At 31.3% G+C, this 18,259-nt stretch overlaps 3 protein-coding genes across 3 annotated transcripts; 2 read left to right on the top strand and 1 right to left on the bottom strand.

The window, feature by feature from the left end:
- Positions 1-729: 729 nt before the first annotated feature.
- On the top strand, positions 730-3,994 carry LOC107001633 (threonine dehydratase 1 biosynthetic, chloroplastic-like). Its single transcript, XM_015199605.2, has 7 exons — positions 730-1,134; positions 1,785-1,964; positions 2,048-2,524; positions 2,619-2,941; positions 3,027-3,144; positions 3,394-3,528; positions 3,644-3,994. Exons 1-7 carry the CDS (start codon positions 730-732, stop codon positions 3,782-3,784), a joined length of 1,779 nt encoding a protein of 592 aa, XP_015055091.1. The 3' UTR covers positions 3,785-3,994.
- A 3,053-nt stretch (positions 3,995-7,047) lies between these two features.
- Positions 7,048-10,643, top strand: LOC107032551. The gene is made up of 3 exons (XM_015234157.2): positions 7,048-7,826; positions 9,298-9,484; positions 10,113-10,643. Exons 1-3 carry the CDS (start codon positions 7,260-7,262, stop codon positions 10,529-10,531), a joined length of 1,173 nt encoding a protein of 390 aa, XP_015089643.1. The 5' UTR covers positions 7,048-7,259; the 3' UTR covers positions 10,532-10,643.
- A 4,907-nt stretch (positions 10,644-15,550) lies between these two features.
- On the bottom strand, positions 15,551-17,514 carry LOC107031910. The gene is made up of 4 exons (XM_015233415.2): positions 17,101-17,514; positions 16,372-16,482; positions 15,973-16,053; positions 15,551-15,891 (listed from the first exon to the last, which is right to left on the bottom strand). Exons 1-4 carry the CDS (start codon positions 17,344-17,346, stop codon positions 15,817-15,819), a joined length of 513 nt encoding a protein of 170 aa, XP_015088901.1. The 5' UTR covers positions 17,347-17,514; the 3' UTR covers positions 15,551-15,816.
- Between the last annotated feature and the right edge of the window lie 745 nt (positions 17,515-18,259).

Raw genomic sequence — 18,259 nt, 5'->3', positions numbered from 1 at the left:
AATTAAATTGTTAATATTCTCGATTATTTTAAATATAAATTATTTTTGATTTCTAATGTTATTGTTAGATGGTTAAATACTATTTAGTAAAAAAATAAATTATTTTTGATTTCTACTCTTTTTGCAAGAAGATAGTTATTTGATAACATTAATTGCATAAATTATAATATCAAGAAACATTACATGACTACGTTATATTATGTAGTTCAATATTTGAAATGCAAAAAAAAAAAACTTTAAAATCCTATTTCTTCTCATGTTCACAATTCGATTCATCCTGTACACATGATTTTTAAAACTCTCAGATAAAAATTATTCCAACGATAAAAGTTCCTAAAAATTAAGTTCTATTTTCATGATATGATTAGACATAATCTTAAATATCTATCGAAGAATATTATTGGGATGATAGTAACCTAGAAAAAAAAATAATTAGTCCTTCATATGCATATGTTGAATGATGTAATTAGTTTGAGATAAAATAGAATTGTTGAGGTACCAAATAATACAACAGAGTTGTTTATTAATATATTAAAAAATATATAAAAAAAATTATGGTAAAAGCAATTAAAAACTTGTTAATGAATTACAGTTAGAGAAAAAAAAGGAATATAGAAAGATATTTAATACTGTGTTTTGAGATAATTAAGCCCATATTATAGTATTAAATCCTTTACTCTTTTATATATAGAATTTTTTTTCTTCTCTTGACCTTCTACCTCAACAATCATGGACGTTCTCCGATTCACAGGAGCAACATTCACCGCCAGCACAGCATTTACAGTCGTTCGTTGCGACGCCATTAAACCTAGTGCAAAATTAAAAACAAAACGAACTAGGTTTATTAGTGCTACCATTACTAAACCAGCGGCGGTTGTTACGGCAGCAGAGCCGGTGCAAATTTCGAAGAGTGATGATACATTGATACCAGTAGTACATCCAAGTTCGTTACAATGCGAGGAAGGTTATTTGTTACCGAATTATCCACGTGGTGAAATCGGCTATAATTATGTTAGAGAAATATTGACATCTAAAGTATATGAATTAGCTGAAGAGACGCCATTGCAGCGTGCACATAAGTTATCAGAGAGGTTAGGGGTAAATGTATGGCTCAAACGTGAAGATCTACATCCGGTATAATTTTTATTTATTGATTTTTGGTGTTAATTTGCAGTTTTCATGATGTTTTTATGGATAGTGTGGGTATTGTTTTGGAGTGGAGTTGGCATAGATATCATGATCATAAAACAAATAATATATATATATATGAATGTTGTATATTCATGATATTACTCATATTGTTGAAAGATTGTTACTCATAAAAAAAAAAATTCGTTTGATTGATTTGTCTATATGAATGAAAAAAGATGAATGACCTGGATTGAAGCCCCAAAATTGATCAAATATTTACCCTAGCTTGTAAATAACAATGTGATGTTGCGCCTGTAAACTTTAAATCCTGAATTCACGTGTTTTTGGTCAAGTAACTTCCATGGATCTGAATTCACATCAGTAATCTTTTGGCATAGATATACTATTGTTTACAATTTATATTTATGTGAGATGGTATTAACTATGGTGTGTTGTGATAACTCTGATTGATTCTATATTCAGAACATGAATTTATTCCCTGATCATTTACTCGAGTTTATGATTACGATAGCTGCCTAGTTTCATGTTCAGCTCAACCAAGCATAGCAAGTTTTTGAGTTTGTATATGTTGTGGACTTATCCAATTTTGAGCCTTTTGACTCACAATCGTTATCGTTTACTCATATTGGCAGGTCTTCTCATTTAAGGTCAGAGGATCTTATCATATGATGGCAAAACTCTCGAAGGAGCAGTTAGAAAAGGGCGTTATATGCTCATCAGCGGGAAATCATGCACAAGGTGTTGCTTTAGCTGCCAAGAAACTCGGCTGCAATGCTGTGATTGTGATGCCCGTTACTACGCCAGAAATTAAAGTTAGTATTGTTGAATTACTTCTAGCTTCCTATTTGATTTCATCCTGTTCTTTTAATAATAAGTTTTATCCTTTTTTTTGTAGTGGAAATCAGTTGAGAGATTGGGCGCTACTGTTGTTCGTGTGGGGGATACATACGAAGAAGCACAAGCATATGCTGTAGCTCAGGGCAAAGAAGAAGGACGTGCATTCGTTTCTCCCTTTGATCACCCTGATATCATAATAGGGCAAGGTACGGTTGGCATGGAGATTAACCGCCAATTCAAAGATAAGATACACGCGATATTTGTGCCTATTGGTGGAGGAGGTCTTATAGCTGGCATTGCTGCTTATATGAAAAAAGTCTCCCCTGATACGAAGATTATTGGTGTTGAGCCAGTCGATTCCAATTCAATGGCGTTGGCATTACACCACGGTCAAAGAGTAATGCTGGAAAAAGTTGGATCTTTTGCAGATGCGGTAGCTATTAGAATGGTTGGTGAAGAAAGTTTTCGTCTCTGCAGGGAACTAATAGATGGGATCGTCCTAGTTAATCATGATTCTATAAGCGCATCGATAAAGGTTAGTCAGCACTAACATATTGCTATGTTATGTTACTTTTTAGTATGTGAATTTTGTATCTTCTGATGCGACTGTTGAGTCGTGTTTTGAACAGGACATGTTCGAAGAGAAAAGAAGCATACTGGAGCCGGCTGGTGCACTTGCCCTGGCTGGAGCTGAAGCATACTGTAAGTACTATGGCGTGAAGGGAGAAAACATCGTAGCAATAACTAGTGGAGCCAACATGAACTTTGACAGACTTAGATTGGTAACTGAACTCGCGGATGTTGGTAGACAGAGGGAAGCTGTTCTCGCTACTTATATGCCTGAAGAACGAGGCAGCTTCAAAAAGTTCTATGAGATGGTGGGACAAACTAATATTACTGAATTGAAGTATAGATATGATTCTGAGAAAGAAAGTGCTCGAGTATTTTACAGGTACCGTTAACTGATCATATCGTTGAAGGGACATCTATGAATTCGTAGATATATTCATTATTATGTCATTCTTTTCATATGACAGAATTGGTCTTCACACGAAAGTAGAACTTGAAGAAATGGTGGACAGGATGGAATTAGAACAACTGCATACGATTAATTATACAGATAATGAATTGGTTAAAGATCATCTAAGACATCTGGTACTATTTTCATATCTCTTCTTACTATCATGGTGATTTCGACAAAAACAGTAAATATGTGTGTTTGTCTTGTGACTAATTAGTTGTTTGGAACGGTTTACTGCTATGCTACTATCGTTATTGACTATACTAATAAATTAAGGATTGATGTGCTTCCTTTCGTTCTAATTTGTTTTTAACGGATGATTGTGGTAATCATTGGATATTGATGGCTCGTATACTCTCTATCTCTGCTATAATTTGTTGCAGATAGGTGGGAGATCAGATGTTCACAATGAGCATCTCTGTCGATTCATTTTCCCAGACAAGCCTGGTGTTTTGATGAAGTTTTTAGACGCTTTCAGCCCACGTTGGAATATAAGTTTGTTACATTACCATGCACAGGTAACTTTTACAAGAAATCTCATTGTCACATTGTTCGTTTTTTGGTACTATCTTGTAGTCTTTCTGCTCTGCCAGTATTTATTCGAGTAATTTGTTTTCGTCTTATATTTGACAGGGAGAAACAGGCGGGAATGTGCTAATCGGACTCCAAGTTCCACAGAATGAGGTTGATGAATTCCGGGGTCGAGCTGAGAGTCTTGGTTATGTGTGTGTTGTGGAGACTCTCAATGAAGCTTTCCAACAACTAATGCATTGAAATGGTTTGTATGCATTATGAAGTTTTGGTCCTGAAGAAAGTGGTTTTTGTCAATGTTTTGAACCAACACAAGATTATGCTTTAGCTTTATTCAAATAATAGTAGTCATAGTCTTTAGGGGTAGAAAGCTTTCATGCCCTGCTTTTGCCATCTTTCAAGCATATGTTGCGTATTGCGTTTCGATTGTCACGTGGTATTGTTTCTGTCTTGTAGGCTCTACGCTACTTTTCATATTAACTGGTATGCTTTCTTTCATTGTTTTCTTCTTTTTTTTTACTTGGGTTTGATGCACTAGAGTTCAAAGTCTTTAGGAAACAACTTCTCTGTCTCCACAAGGTAGTAATAAGGTTTGTCTTCCGTAGACCCCCCATTTAATGGGATTTTGGGGTGAGTACCCACACGGGATTGTGTGGCATAATTTTTATTTTTTTGGAACTCCAGGATAACCCGCAGTCGCTACAATCTCTGCCACAGCCTCTACCTTTCGGGTGAGCACTTTGTGTGCATTGAGTAAACCACCCACTGTGTAATAGCCGGCAAACCACATAGGGGATGTAAACAGTACTAGGCAAATCCTATGCGACAGGCTCGACTCAGAAGGCATTGAGGAAGGTCCAATCTAGAGTCATTCGTATGGATAACCACCATCCAAAGCAACTGAGCCACTATATCAATAGCATATTCAGTATAATTTCATAAGTAGAATTAAAAAGATAATATATACGCAAATCTTATTCTTATCTTGAAAAAATAAATACAATAACAAAGAAACCATGTAATCATTACTATGACTTCATCTAGGACCACTCACGAGTAGCTTGAGAAGCTTTTATTGGGACACAAAGAGTAATTATTTTTATGTGGTGGCTAAGGTGATGAAGATTACCCTCCTTGTTTTAAGGGATTTTGATGATGTTATGGAAATATTTTAATCAAACGATGAAAATTACACTTCAATAAATTTATTTTCTCATCTTTCCTCCAAAAAATTGAATTACTTTTTTCATAATCTAACATCATATATTAGTAATTTACTTTTGAATTTGCTATATATAAAAATTTAATTCATCACTATGCAAATTTATAATTTTAAAAATATATACGATACGTTAAAGGTGACAATTGACATTATGATGCTCTACCATGACAAAGAGGGAGTTAAAAGAGAAGAATCGACAAACTTATAACTGAATTTAAATTGCATTAAGGTAATATTTTATTTGAAATGATAATGACGCAGCTTAAAGTAACAAATTCACGTAAGTTTGTTAGAAAATATGTAAAAAGTTGTTACATATATAATACATGTATGCAAAAAGTAAAAGTGATTGAGCTGATGCTAGCAATAGCAAGTAGCAATGGTGAAATGTATCGATAAATTTATGATAGAACGATAAGTAATTTTTCATTTTTAATAGATTTTGTGTTCAACTACTTTTAGATACGGAATCATATCTCAGTATATAATATTTTTGGCTATTCTTATGTCAGGGTGTCCAATTAGATAATGGATTCGTCGAAAAAATTATATCGTATATACAAGTAAATAATAAACAAAGTGGTTAACTAACATATTTTGGACATCATTAACACAATAATATGATGTAACCCAGTGGTTTTAGGTACATGAAAAGAGTGAAGACACACAAACACTTTGAATCTCACTAATTGCAATTCTTTTTTTTACTTTTAACCAAAAAGAACAGTAAAAGTGACACATATATACCTTTAATATTATACAAATGACCACATATACCTATTACAATATGACTTCACAAATGCCCTTCATCTTCTGAAATTAAATACACCATATTAATTATAATCATACAAATATATATAAATTATTTTTATAACAAAATATATCAACTCTAAATATTTAAATTAAAAAATATATCAAACTTTTTTTTAAAATAAAAAGTTATGGTGATAGGTGTAAGTGATTCATAAAAGTTGAGCGCTCTTCGAGTATTCCGTGACTTAGCTGCCTTCCTTTTGTCTTCGAATTGCAGAAAAACTGCAATAAATTCACCGAAAAAGTACTAGGCCCTAAACTATCATTGCTCCCTTCTATATATATATATATATATATATATATATATATATCTAAATTATCATCTTATCGCGAATTTCATATTTGAGCTATCATTAAGTTGGTTTACATAAATTTTGTTATCGACTCAAAATTAAATATTTAATTAATTTAATATCAAAATATATTTATAATAGAAAAAAAGCTTAAATATGTCAAACTTTCAGAAAAGACTCATATTTACGTCATCAGTTAAAAGTTTGGCTTATCTATGTCATTACTGTTCAAGAAAAGGCTCATTCATGCCATTATTTTTAACAGTGATTTTGCAAAATCATTTTTTACACGTGGTTCAATTGTAATTCGGCCACGTCATTAATTCTTTTGATAAAGAAAATTAATTCAATTTTTATCAAAAAATTAATGACGTGACCGAATTATAATTGGTCACGTGTCAAAAATGATTTTGCAAAACCACTGTTAAAAAATAATGGCGTGAATGAACGTTTTCTTTAACAGTAATATGAACATAAATGAGCCAAGATTTTAACTGATAGCATAAATGAGTATTTTCTGAAAGCTCAATGGCATATTTGAGCCTTTTCCTTTATAGTAATAACCTATATTAAAACTGTAACACTCACAAAAAGACGAGCATTTTAAGGGTGTTTCTGACTCTTCACGATGAACTAAATGACTAGATGATTCTTCTCATTTGTCTTAATTTTTACCTAATACTACATATTATTGATAGATATTTCGTATAATAAGTTAAAATATGAAAAAAATTGGCTCAAACAACACGATTATAAAAAATCACTTGTATCTACTGTGTTTCCTACTCCCTGTATTTCCTTGAAATTCCCACCCACACGCACACATATTATAGAGACAGAAAGAGCCATTTTTTTGTGCTAATTAATAGTGTCCTATGCAACTAGTTATCACAAACTTGCCATCTGTTTCTGCTACACAAAAATACAGAGTCTTACAACTACAGTTACAGCCATTTCAATTATTGAATAAAAAAAATTGGAAAATAGACAAGTAATCCTCGATCGTTGGGCTCACAAAATAGTGTTATATAGGTCGAAAAGTAAAAAATTATTAATAAAATAAATTCAAGAGTAATAAAACCTTAATATAGTATAAGTGTATCTCTCAAATTTCAAATATAAATTGAGGAGGTACTTATGCTTAATCTCAAAAAAAATTACCAAAAATTACATTCAGACTACTCTTTTCTTGTCATTTTTATAGGTAAAATTAGTTTGTTTCACCATTTACCAACATTATACTAAATTAAATTATTAGCCTCGATCTTATAAATCACCCTCTTACTTATATTTTTTTTATGTTGAATTGTTTTATACTTCAAAAACTCACAACCCTTTTATAAATCTTGAACTTTTAACTAAAAATTTCATATTTTTTTGTGGTTGAATAATGGCATTGAAGCATTTGCATGAGCTTTTAGAAGAAGATCAAGAACCATTTTACATTGCTAATAAACGTTTTCATGATCAAACACCAGCATCTAAATTATGCAAAAATACTTGTTTTTTCTCTTTTGGAGAATCACCGGAGTTAAGAAAGTCCCCTTTGTGTTTATCTTCGCCGGCGCCGGCGAAGAGCCCGGAAATTGAGAAATTTGTTCTTAATGTACCTGCAACAACAGCTGCTCTGCTTCTTGAAGCTGCAATTAGGATTCAAAAACAACAGAGTTCATCAAAATCGAAAACCCAAATCAAAAAGGTGAAATTTGGGGGTTTTGGGTCTATTTTGAAGAAATTGAAGAATCGAAATAGCGATAAAAATGGTGAAAAAAGTTTTACATGTTCGTGTAATAATAGCAGAGTTAACACTGAAATCAATGAAGAGAAGCTAATGGATTTTGGTTCGTCTCCGTTAAGTCCTTTTAGATTTTCTCTTCAAAGATGTCCGTCGAGCTCCGGCGAACTATTGCCGGGATTCACATCTCCGGCGGCTTCTCCGGTGTATCACACGAAAGAGGTTTGTCTTTTTTACTTTTGTCAGTTACAATCCGTGAGTCATTATGACTCTAAATATTATTAAGAAAAATCTTTTTTACATAATTTAATTTACTTTAATTAATAATATTAAAAACCTAAACTTTTTATACCAAGTCTCAAACTCTTTTTTGTAAAAAAATAAATCATGTGATAATATTTAATTATACATAAAATTTGCTTTTTTTTTTTAAATTATGAGTTAAAATAAATATAGTACTACATATTTGTGTGACGGATTTTACTAACTCAATTAGTTGATTTGCTGAATTTTTCAATTTAACCTATGTAAAAATGATAATAACAATAATTTTATTAAAGAGAAAAAAAATTTAAGGTTTTCTTAATTATAATTGTGACTTATTTTTTGAACCAACCAAATTATAAAATTGTGATTTTTTTGAACATACTAGAAAAAAAGCTCGTCGAATAATATAAATTGAAACGAAGAAAATAATATATAAAAAGTCTCAAATATATAATTGTATTACTTAACAATATATGCTGATTTGATTATCAATATATCGAACATACTTTTTTTAATTATCGAAATCATTATATTAATAAGGTTTTCCGTTTGGATAAGTGTACATCAATTAGTTTAAATCACTCATATAATACTCTTTCCGTCCAGTATTGTTTGTCAGGGTTTATATTTTTAGAGTCAAACTATGAAAATTTTGACTAACATTTTAAGATATATTTTTTTTATCATATTAATATGAAAAAATTGTAATTTATAGTACTTTTCATATAGTTTTAGGATATCTAATTTTTTTGTTTAGAATATCAAATTAATATGATCTAATTTACCTTTGAAAATTTATCAAATTAACTTTCGATAAGCGCAAAATGATAAATAATTCTGAACAGGAAGAGTTATTACAGAATAATTATTTTGCTTTTCCTATGAAGAAGTAGGATAACAATAGATTGTGCTATTATTCATCTTTAATTAGACATTAAATTCGAGTTTTAAATATAAAAGTGTATAAATGTTATATTCGATAAAAAGTATTTTATTATAATATAAATTTAAATTAATCGAAATTTTATTAGGATGAAATTTTATGCATGTTTTGGTAAGCGTACTTGAGATCACGCCTCTGCCAATATAAAATATTTTTTTTCTATTAGGCCTTGTCTGGAAAATAGTACTTACAAGGAAAATGACAATAAATTTTATTGTCATTTTAAATTTTCTGACCCATAAAAAGACAATTTTATCATTAAATTCTGGTCGTATGCTTGTCCATGAATTTAAACTTGTCTTGAACAGAAGTCAGCTCTATTTTGTTTTTTTTTAACGAAACGTGAAAAGAGTTAAAACGACAGTTAAAATTGAATGAATATCTCATTCAGTATCGAGTTTAATTCAGCTAGAACTATATTACGTTAGTAGTTTTTTACTAACTAAATTGGAAGATTATATTAATTTGAGTTTTGTGTATTAGGACAATGAAAATTATGAAACAATTTTAGGGTTGGCAAGTATTGACCAACTAGAAGAAGAAGATAAAGAGCAATGCAGTCCAGTTTCTGTATTGGATCCTCCATTTGAGGAGGAGGATGGACGTGAAAACGAGGACGAGGATGAGGATGAGGATGAGAATCTCGATTGCAATTATGCACTTGTACAAAGTACGTACGCTAAATTAATCTCAAATTTCATAAATTCCCCTTTTTAATAAAAATTGTGTTATCTTTGAATTTAATTGAATAGTACAATATGTTTTACTTGAACTGATAATCTATCTTTATCATCACAAGATAGGATTAAGGCTGCATAAATCGTACACGCCACCTTATTCAGATCCTATTTGTAATATTACACTCCATATGTTATCATAGTAATAATAAAGTTTTTTTTAAAAAAAAAAAAATTGGTTGTGAAGTCATTTTCAATAAAATGTGAAGTCATTTCATTTGAGTATCTTTTTGATTATGCTGATATTGATATGTGAATTATTTAATTTGTTGTGTATGGGATCAAATGTCTTAATAATCACAATGTTGTACGTGTGGCTGTTGTACTTGTACATGCATGAATATGACATATGACCTCACTTTGTCCTTTACACAAATACATGACTCATTTCACCTAGTAGGCCATATTCTAACGTTTATTTTTTCTAGCCAGTATACGATAATTATACATGGTTATACTTATATTATACAACTATTTTAATTTTATATTTATGCTTGCTAATAAAAGCATAGAGATTAGAAGATGTTCAATATTAATGTGATCTTGTGTTCTTTTTTATAGGAGCACAACAACAACTTTTGTCTAAGCTTCGTAGATTCGAGAAATTGGCTGAACTAGATCCAATTGAACTCGAAAAAATATTGCTCGAGGAAGAAGAAGAAGAAGAAGAAGAAGATCGCGTAGAGGAAGAGGAATATCAAGTTTCTAACTTGATTTTTGAGGAAAAGATTGAAGTTAAAAGCTTGAACTATGGAGAAGCCGTTTTTGGAAGAGAATGCAAGAAGATAGATTTATCATCGCAAGAATTAAGATCAAATAACATCGATATGATGGTAAAATCGAATTTGAAAAATGAGTTTGATGATTGGAATGAGTTTAAAGATCAAAGAGAAGAAATCGCGATAGAATTTGCTTTTTCTATATTTGGATTGTTAGTTGACGAATTAGGAGAGGAGCTAATTCATTTAGCTCACTCCTAATTGAAAAAAAAAAACGTGAATTTCTAATGAACGTTTCATTGGATTTCTAATGAAAAATCCGTTAGAAACATTCATAAAGAGTATAACACCAATAAATCCTTTGGAAACTTAATTTTGTTGTGTTTATAAATTACTTAATTATTTTGCTACTTAAGTAAAGACAAATATGAAATGCTACTATGAAATGAATCCTCAAATGGTCCTTTAGATAAAACTATGAATTTCACGTGAAATTTAGATATTTCTATTCGCGTTAATTATTACTTTAATCTTTATAGCAAAAAATGACTTTCTGAAATAATTAATATTAATTTAGTGACTATACTTTTCTTAATTTATACACTTTCAATATAAAGAATATTGGTTGCTGCACCTCCATCATGCCATGGGTGCAACTTTTTAAGAACTTGAAGTTCAAGAAAGCTTTTTTTTTTCTAGGTATAAAAGAATCAATTCTTTGATATGATTTTAAGCAAAGAATATTATTTCTTTGTACAAAGTAAAAAATGTACTAAATATATTTTTCACTTTTCACTTTATTTTTTGTTTTTGGTAGGAAAGGATATATATATATATATATATATATATATATATATATATATAAAACATTCGTCATTACATTATTACGGTTAGTACTAGTGATTACAAATGGATTATCAAAACGGACTAATTTATTACACGTAGGCCATAATATTTTCTTGCTAGATAGTACTCCTTCGTGGTCTACTTTGAGGTAATCCTTTACAGCCTCCGGAGGAGATAGTAGGATATGTGATTGGTCTGTCGTTGTTAGCTTGAAACCTATTATAGACAAAACGTCTACTACCATGTTTGATGTTTCACTTTAATTTACCTTAGTGAATATAAATTAATTAGGATTCACCTTGATTACCGTTATAAAAGCTCCAAAACATTCTCTTTTCAACAAAATGGAATTAGACAAAATTATACAATGATTATGTGGGAATTAACTCACCTACCACAAAACATTCTAAAGATGTATAATAATGGTGATTAATTAAGATTATCGTGACTAATCCTTGTCATTTTTAAATAAAAAATGCTTAAATACGTTAACTAACTCGAGAAAGATTCGTCTATGTCATTGCTATTCAACAAAGTGCTTATTCATGTCATGATTTTTTAACAGGATATATATTCGATTTTGACATACTATTTTATACACAACTATGATACGATCACATTACTAATTTAATTTTCAGTATATAGATTCGCTTGACCAAATCATATCAAATATTATGTTTTTTTCTATTAAAATAAAAGGTAATTAAAGTTTATTTGCTATGCTAATAGTGAAGTATGAATTAATATTTTGATAATGATGATGGTGGGGGCATTGCTTTTATAATTGTTAATGGAAGCAGCCAAAAAGATAAAGTGAATGAGGAGCTTATATTATATCATATTCATGATATTATATTTGTCCATTAAAGTACAATATTATTAAGTTTAACAACAAAATCACCAAACACTAAAGTTAAAAAAAGATAGTGGAATCCTTAAATTGTTGCCCCATATTGTTCAAATTTTCTTTGTGAAGAAATAGATTCCATCTTTTGATCCTAATTAAAGCATTATTAGTGAATATATACTATCAACTAATCATGTTTAGACAAACAACTACCTTTTTTCTTATTCTGTGAAAGTGGGGCAAGCTATGAGTTGGATTGAGTCAAAATAAGTATAACTTACAAAAGCCTCACACATTTTGGGATATCCTATTTCATAAGTTTTCTCGATTATAAAAATTTTAATTTTTTATTATTCTCAGATATATTTCTTGGTTGTCTAATATATTACGAATGATACATTACTTAACTGGAAGGATGTGTACGAGAGGGGATAAGGATATATATGAGGAGGATATGATATATCCGAGAGGGATAAGGATATATTTATGGAGATAGGAATGTATCCAAAAAGGGATAGAGAATTAGAGATGTATACGAGAGGATAAGATTGTATCTTTAATTTATGTCTATCATAACAAATAATTTTTTCACGGGACATAACTTTATATTTTCATATTATAATACCCCACAAATTATGTATGTGAAATACTTTAGTTTCTAAATAATTTATATTCCACTAGTATAAGTTTGATTGTGAATGGACAAAAAAATTAAGACGAACTCATATAAAGGACAAAACGTGTTATTTTGGGCCTATTTCCTACCAGATTGGCCCAAGTTATTCCCAAAGTGGGCCAGCTATCTGAATAGGCCCATCTTGTACATATATTTTGAAAGCCCAGTTCAACCAGTCAACTTTCTTCACATTTTCAATCCATATATGATTTAATTTGATGGATAAACCCAATAGAAACAAGCCCATGAGTATATGACAATTGACCATTCAATAACACGATTTGTTCTACAAATGAATTGGTCTTTAATTTTTGGTCCTTCGAATAAAATATATAATGTTTTGCGCCACATAAAATCTTCAAGGACAACTTACGAATTATTATGATGCAAGAACGTAAAATTATGTCTCACGAAAAAGTTATTTGCCCTAAAAATAAAAGTTTAAAGACTATCATCAAATAGGGAATAAAGTGCAAATGACCCCAGAAGTTATGTTTGTATTGACTTATTTTAGATATATTTAAACACTTATATAATATTCGGATAAAATATACTTATTTTCACGGCTAGAAATCCGTTGCACTCAAACAAAAAATAAGCTGATGTAGCCCTTGTCTTGTTTTTTTTATGGTAGAATTTTACATACTATTAGATTAAATTATTTTATTTCATTATAAATATCAAATACGAATAATTATTTTTAGTATTAAACTAATTTTAACATATATTTCCTGTCAATGACTAGAGAATAAGGTAATGGCACTATCTTAAATATATTTTTATTCACATGTCACACTCTTGCTTTGTGGGGAAATTTTAATTATTATTATTTTGGTCCCTTTACAACTCTCACTAACGTGCTATACTGGTTAAAACAGTTGGCTTCTCTAACATTTTTTTTTTTTGGGTCCACTATTGATTTAATTTGTTGAAATTGAACGTAAATTTTGTATTAACTATAAGATTTGTTTTAAATATGCTATTGTATGTATAGAGTTTGTCACCTTTTAAATCATCGAAAAACGATTGCTCAAATAGTAACCACACAACAATGGCTCCTAACTACAAATTTTATAAGGCGAGATATAGAAAGTGAGACTGTGAGTTAATTTTCGGAGATTTTAATGATGAATAAGAAGAAATGAATGGACTCAATTTCTTGTTAGTTGTCAATTTAGGGACCAGTTTGAAATAGTTACATCTTGTAGCTATAGCCCCATTAGTAGGGGGACTTTTTTTTTTGGTTATATTTGGCTAGTTGATAGAAATTACAAGCTTTCTTATTTAATAGCTCACTAAAAGTATAGTTCCATTTAATAGTGTTATCACCCACCCAGCAGTCGAGTTTGAAGAGGGTAGTGTATACGCAGATTGTATTCCTACCTTGCATCAAAAAGGTAGAGAAGTTGTTTCTGGTAGAAATAAAGCAAGTTAAGTATAGATAAAAGGAGAGATGGCAACGGAACATGACATGTGAAAGGCAATAAGCTCTTATGCGCGAAGTAAATTACTAGGGGGCAGAGGTGAACCCAAGATTTGAAAACTTTGAGTTCACCAAAATAAAAACAATAAAAAAAGGCTTTAATTGAATTTACCGACAGCACAATACCACTCTTGTACTTCTCATGGGTGCACTGTAATCTATATTCTAATCGGTCATTTTCTCAAAGTAAATATATATGTATATATACATGATTTTTTTTTCCGAAGTTAGCAGGGGCACATGTACCTCTATCAAGTGTGGAATGAGCCGGTTCCAGCAAGGTGAAAATTAAGGTAACCAACAAATTTAAGAAACCATAAAAAATTAAGGTACATAGTACTAGGACTACTAGGAAATAGATGTCATTCAATATTACCGTTTGAGCTTTTAAAGCAAACATTTGGGAATATGGTGTTTGATTGGCATATTTGCATGACAAGCCCTGCCATTATTGCTCAGAGTTCAGAATTCCTGTGCAGTGTACCGTTTAATTGGCCAGAGCCAATGGATATACATAAATGCAAATGCTAGTATAATTTATTGCATCATAAATACAAATGTTTCATATTTTTACCATAATCTTCCGCGATTAGGGGGTAAGGTCGAATAAACACGATCCTCGTCAGACTTACTCATGAGATTATATCGAATTTGTTGGTTTTGCCCATCATCAAGTTGGTAAAAAGATGATTTTTATCTTAATGCTTAGGGAATCAACACAATATATTATTATGCTTGTCCATCAAGTTTGGTTTTGTCAATGGAATTCTGAGGACTGGCTTAGCTTAACATCAACTAACAGCTAGGTGCATAGGACAAAAGATTGGTTGTACAGAAACATGGCAGCTACCGAAAACCTAATGTATCCATTTTCTTGCTCGTTAGCGATGTTTAATGAAAGAAGGGGGCGAAAAGCAAGCCTAGAGTAACCCAAGAGGAAACAAATTAGTAGAAAATGAAAGCAGAAACAGATGTCTCCTAGTCCGTATTCTTGTCTTCAAGAATCAATCAACCACAAAAACAATCAACAAATCAAGTCAAGGGTGCATCGACAATGATGCAGTTGTAGTAATCCACAAGTCAAGGGTGCATCGACAAGATCAACCCATGCTATTGCTATTTCTAGGATCAATACAAACATTTCCACAGCCCCTTTTGAGTAAATCATGTTGGATACAACATCATACTCGTTATAATCCCATAAGTGGGGTCTGGGAAGGGTAATGTGTATGCACATCGATCTTCTGTAGACATGATCTTTAAAGAAGCAATATAATCAACAAATTGACTTTGTCATTAGTTGACAAATACAAGGCAAAGAAGAAGTCTATCAGCTAACTAACTTGAAAGAGACATTCAAACCAACTCTCTATTATCTATGCAAATTGGTTAAGAGCAACACAGTCATCAACAACACAAAGAAAAAGATTGAGATGTGAAGACGAAAGTAAAAGAATCCACTGTTCTGAGACTTGTTTTAGTTACAAACCTGTATTAGAGGGTCTGTCTTTTCCCTTAAGAGACCTAAAATTAGACACTGATCATCCCTCCAAAAGCTAAAATGATCAGACAACAACACGGAAAAGAGAAAAGGAAATACAATCAAACGCCACACGCATATATAAATAGAGAAAAAGAACTTTCTTAAATACATCACACAAGCCTAATTAGTCAGGGGAGATTTTACTGGTTATTCACTGTATTGTTTCAATGCTCTTGCTCAGCTCCTCCAACTTCTTCAACCGCATTTTCTCGCTTTCGCCTACCAGCTGCATGTATATCAATTAACATATAAGAATGTTTGCGAATATGAAAGATCAATACGAAGTTCTTGTAAATTATAGAGTTACCTCCATCAATCTTGATATTAGCTGGACTTTTTCCTTGTGTTTTTCATTGAAGGCCTCAAGAGCTTCTTTGTACTCTTTTTCCTGCATTCCACAAATCAAGATCCCCGGATCCATAACTTCCGTTAACACTTCACAATCACATCGCTACGATTAACTAAACTCTGAGGATGTATTACTAATTTGACTTATTATATCATACACAATCTCACAAACTAACAAAACGAGCTCCAAGAAGATCATTATCCATGAACGGAAAATTTGTGAACAATCTCACAAACTAACAAAACGAGCTCCAAAAAAAACAGCTAATGAAAAGGGACAAAAGATTATTATCCATGAAACGGAAAATTTGTGAACAAGAATATTCAAGAAGATAAATGGCACATAGTATATTTTTACCTTCTTCTGGCAGGTCTGTCCCAGGGGTTTTAACTCTTTGTTGACAGCATCAATCCTCTTACGAACCGTTTGAACATCTTTCTTCATTGGATCAGCTAATGCTTCTAGTTCCTGATAATTAAACCGAAAACTAAGAAAACTCGCGATTTAAACCTTACAAAACACTTCAATTATCAATATCCATGATCATATTTAGTAACCAAAAACACGATTTTCTTCCTTAACCAACTAATTCTTATGCTATGGTGTTAATTTCAATCAAATTAGCAAAGCATAAAACCTTCAATAATTGTTCAATTATCAAACTTCTTCATTTCCCCAATTCATAGGCTCTAACCCTAATTTCACAATAACAACAAAACCAAAACCCAAAACTATGTTCAAAGCTTCAAGAAATCTTAGTAGCTCAGTTAATTGGCTACGCGAACTTTCACCTTATTGCTACGCGATTCGATTCCCCGCCTTGTAATCCCCTCACCGGTAACCCCTTCCCCTAACCTAATTTTTTTTTTTAAAAAAAAAATGTTCGAAGCTTAAAAGTACCTGATCTCTAAACTCCTCTAAAGATTTTCTACATTAACAGTACAAAATCAAAACTCTTTGAGCTAAAAAGCAAAAAAAAATAGTACATTTGTGTACAGATTACAGAAAAAAAATACTCAACTACTGAAAAAGAGGAGTAATCAAGTTGAGAGAGAGACAAAAAAATGGATGAAATTGAAGACAAACCTCACGAATAATGGCTAAACGTCGGGTTTCTTCTTCAACCCGACCCAGTTGAGCTTGAACTCTTTCCTTTACTTCCATTTTCCTTTTCTCAATTTCTTCTTCCTTAGCTTTGAAAGTAGAAAGAGCAGACCTTGACATCTCTTCATCTTCTTTAGATAAGGTTCCATTAAAGCTAAAAGACCCAGAAATTTGCCCAGATTGCATCAGTGTTTGTAGCTGTTCACTTCCTTGCTTTTGATTCGGCATTTCTTCGATCTTCTTCAAACCAAAAACAAAACCCCTTCTCCTTCTTCTTCTTCAACAATTTCTTCACTTTACCTTTCTTCTTTCTTCACTGTGTTCTCCTTTTGCTTTTTTGGCTTTGGTTATGATGGAAATGGAGAATGGACCCTTTTTTCTACTGTTGCTTGTGCTTAATAGTATGAACAAAGGGGCAAGGCAGTGGGTAGGGCCATGTATAGTATGACCCGTTAAATATTCTTTGTCGAAAAATTATATACGAAACATCAAAGTTTGTATTTTTTTAAGAAAAATATTTGGCAGTGTACAAATAATCATCTACTTGACTAACAAAATTTAGGTTACACTCCCAATTTAGCACATGACATAACTAGTGGTGTTAAATTTTTGTAAAAGTATGAGGCTTTTAATAAAAAAATCGAGAGAAGTGTTGAAACAATCTTAAACTTGACGAGAATTTAGAGATGTATTTCACTCACATTGCAAGATTAGGGGTGTATTTTAGTTTAGTTACTCAACCAGAAATGTGATTTTTAAAGCTGTCAATAGTTAGAGAATGAAACTAATAATTCACGTCAAATTTAAAGATGTTTTCACTACTTTACAATTTTACATATATTAAATTTTAGATAATTCTAATAAAATTTTTGACTTTGCGGTAGACAAAATTTAATGTTAGGAAGAAAAAGAAGTTATCAATAGTGCACCTTAACTTTTTTTTTTTTTATGACCCAAAATTTTGGGATATAAGGAAAATTTTGTAAAATGTAGGGAGGGTTTTGTAAATTTTTAGTGTGAGTGTTGCTGAAAAAGACAAACAGTGAAATGACCCAACTACTACCACTTGGGAAAATAACATGGATTTTTATGATGTCTATTCAATTTCAAAGCTTTGTCTCCACTCCCCCCCCCCCCCCCC

This window comes from Solanum pennellii, chromosome 10, assembly GCF_001406875.1.
Source record: "Solanum pennellii chromosome 10, SPENNV200".
Classification (NCBI taxonomy): Eukaryota; Viridiplantae; Streptophyta; class Magnoliopsida; order Solanales; family Solanaceae; genus Solanum; species Solanum pennellii.
The sequence above is the reverse complement of the archived record's forward strand: the minus strand, read 5'-3'. Positions and strand labels throughout refer to the sequence as shown.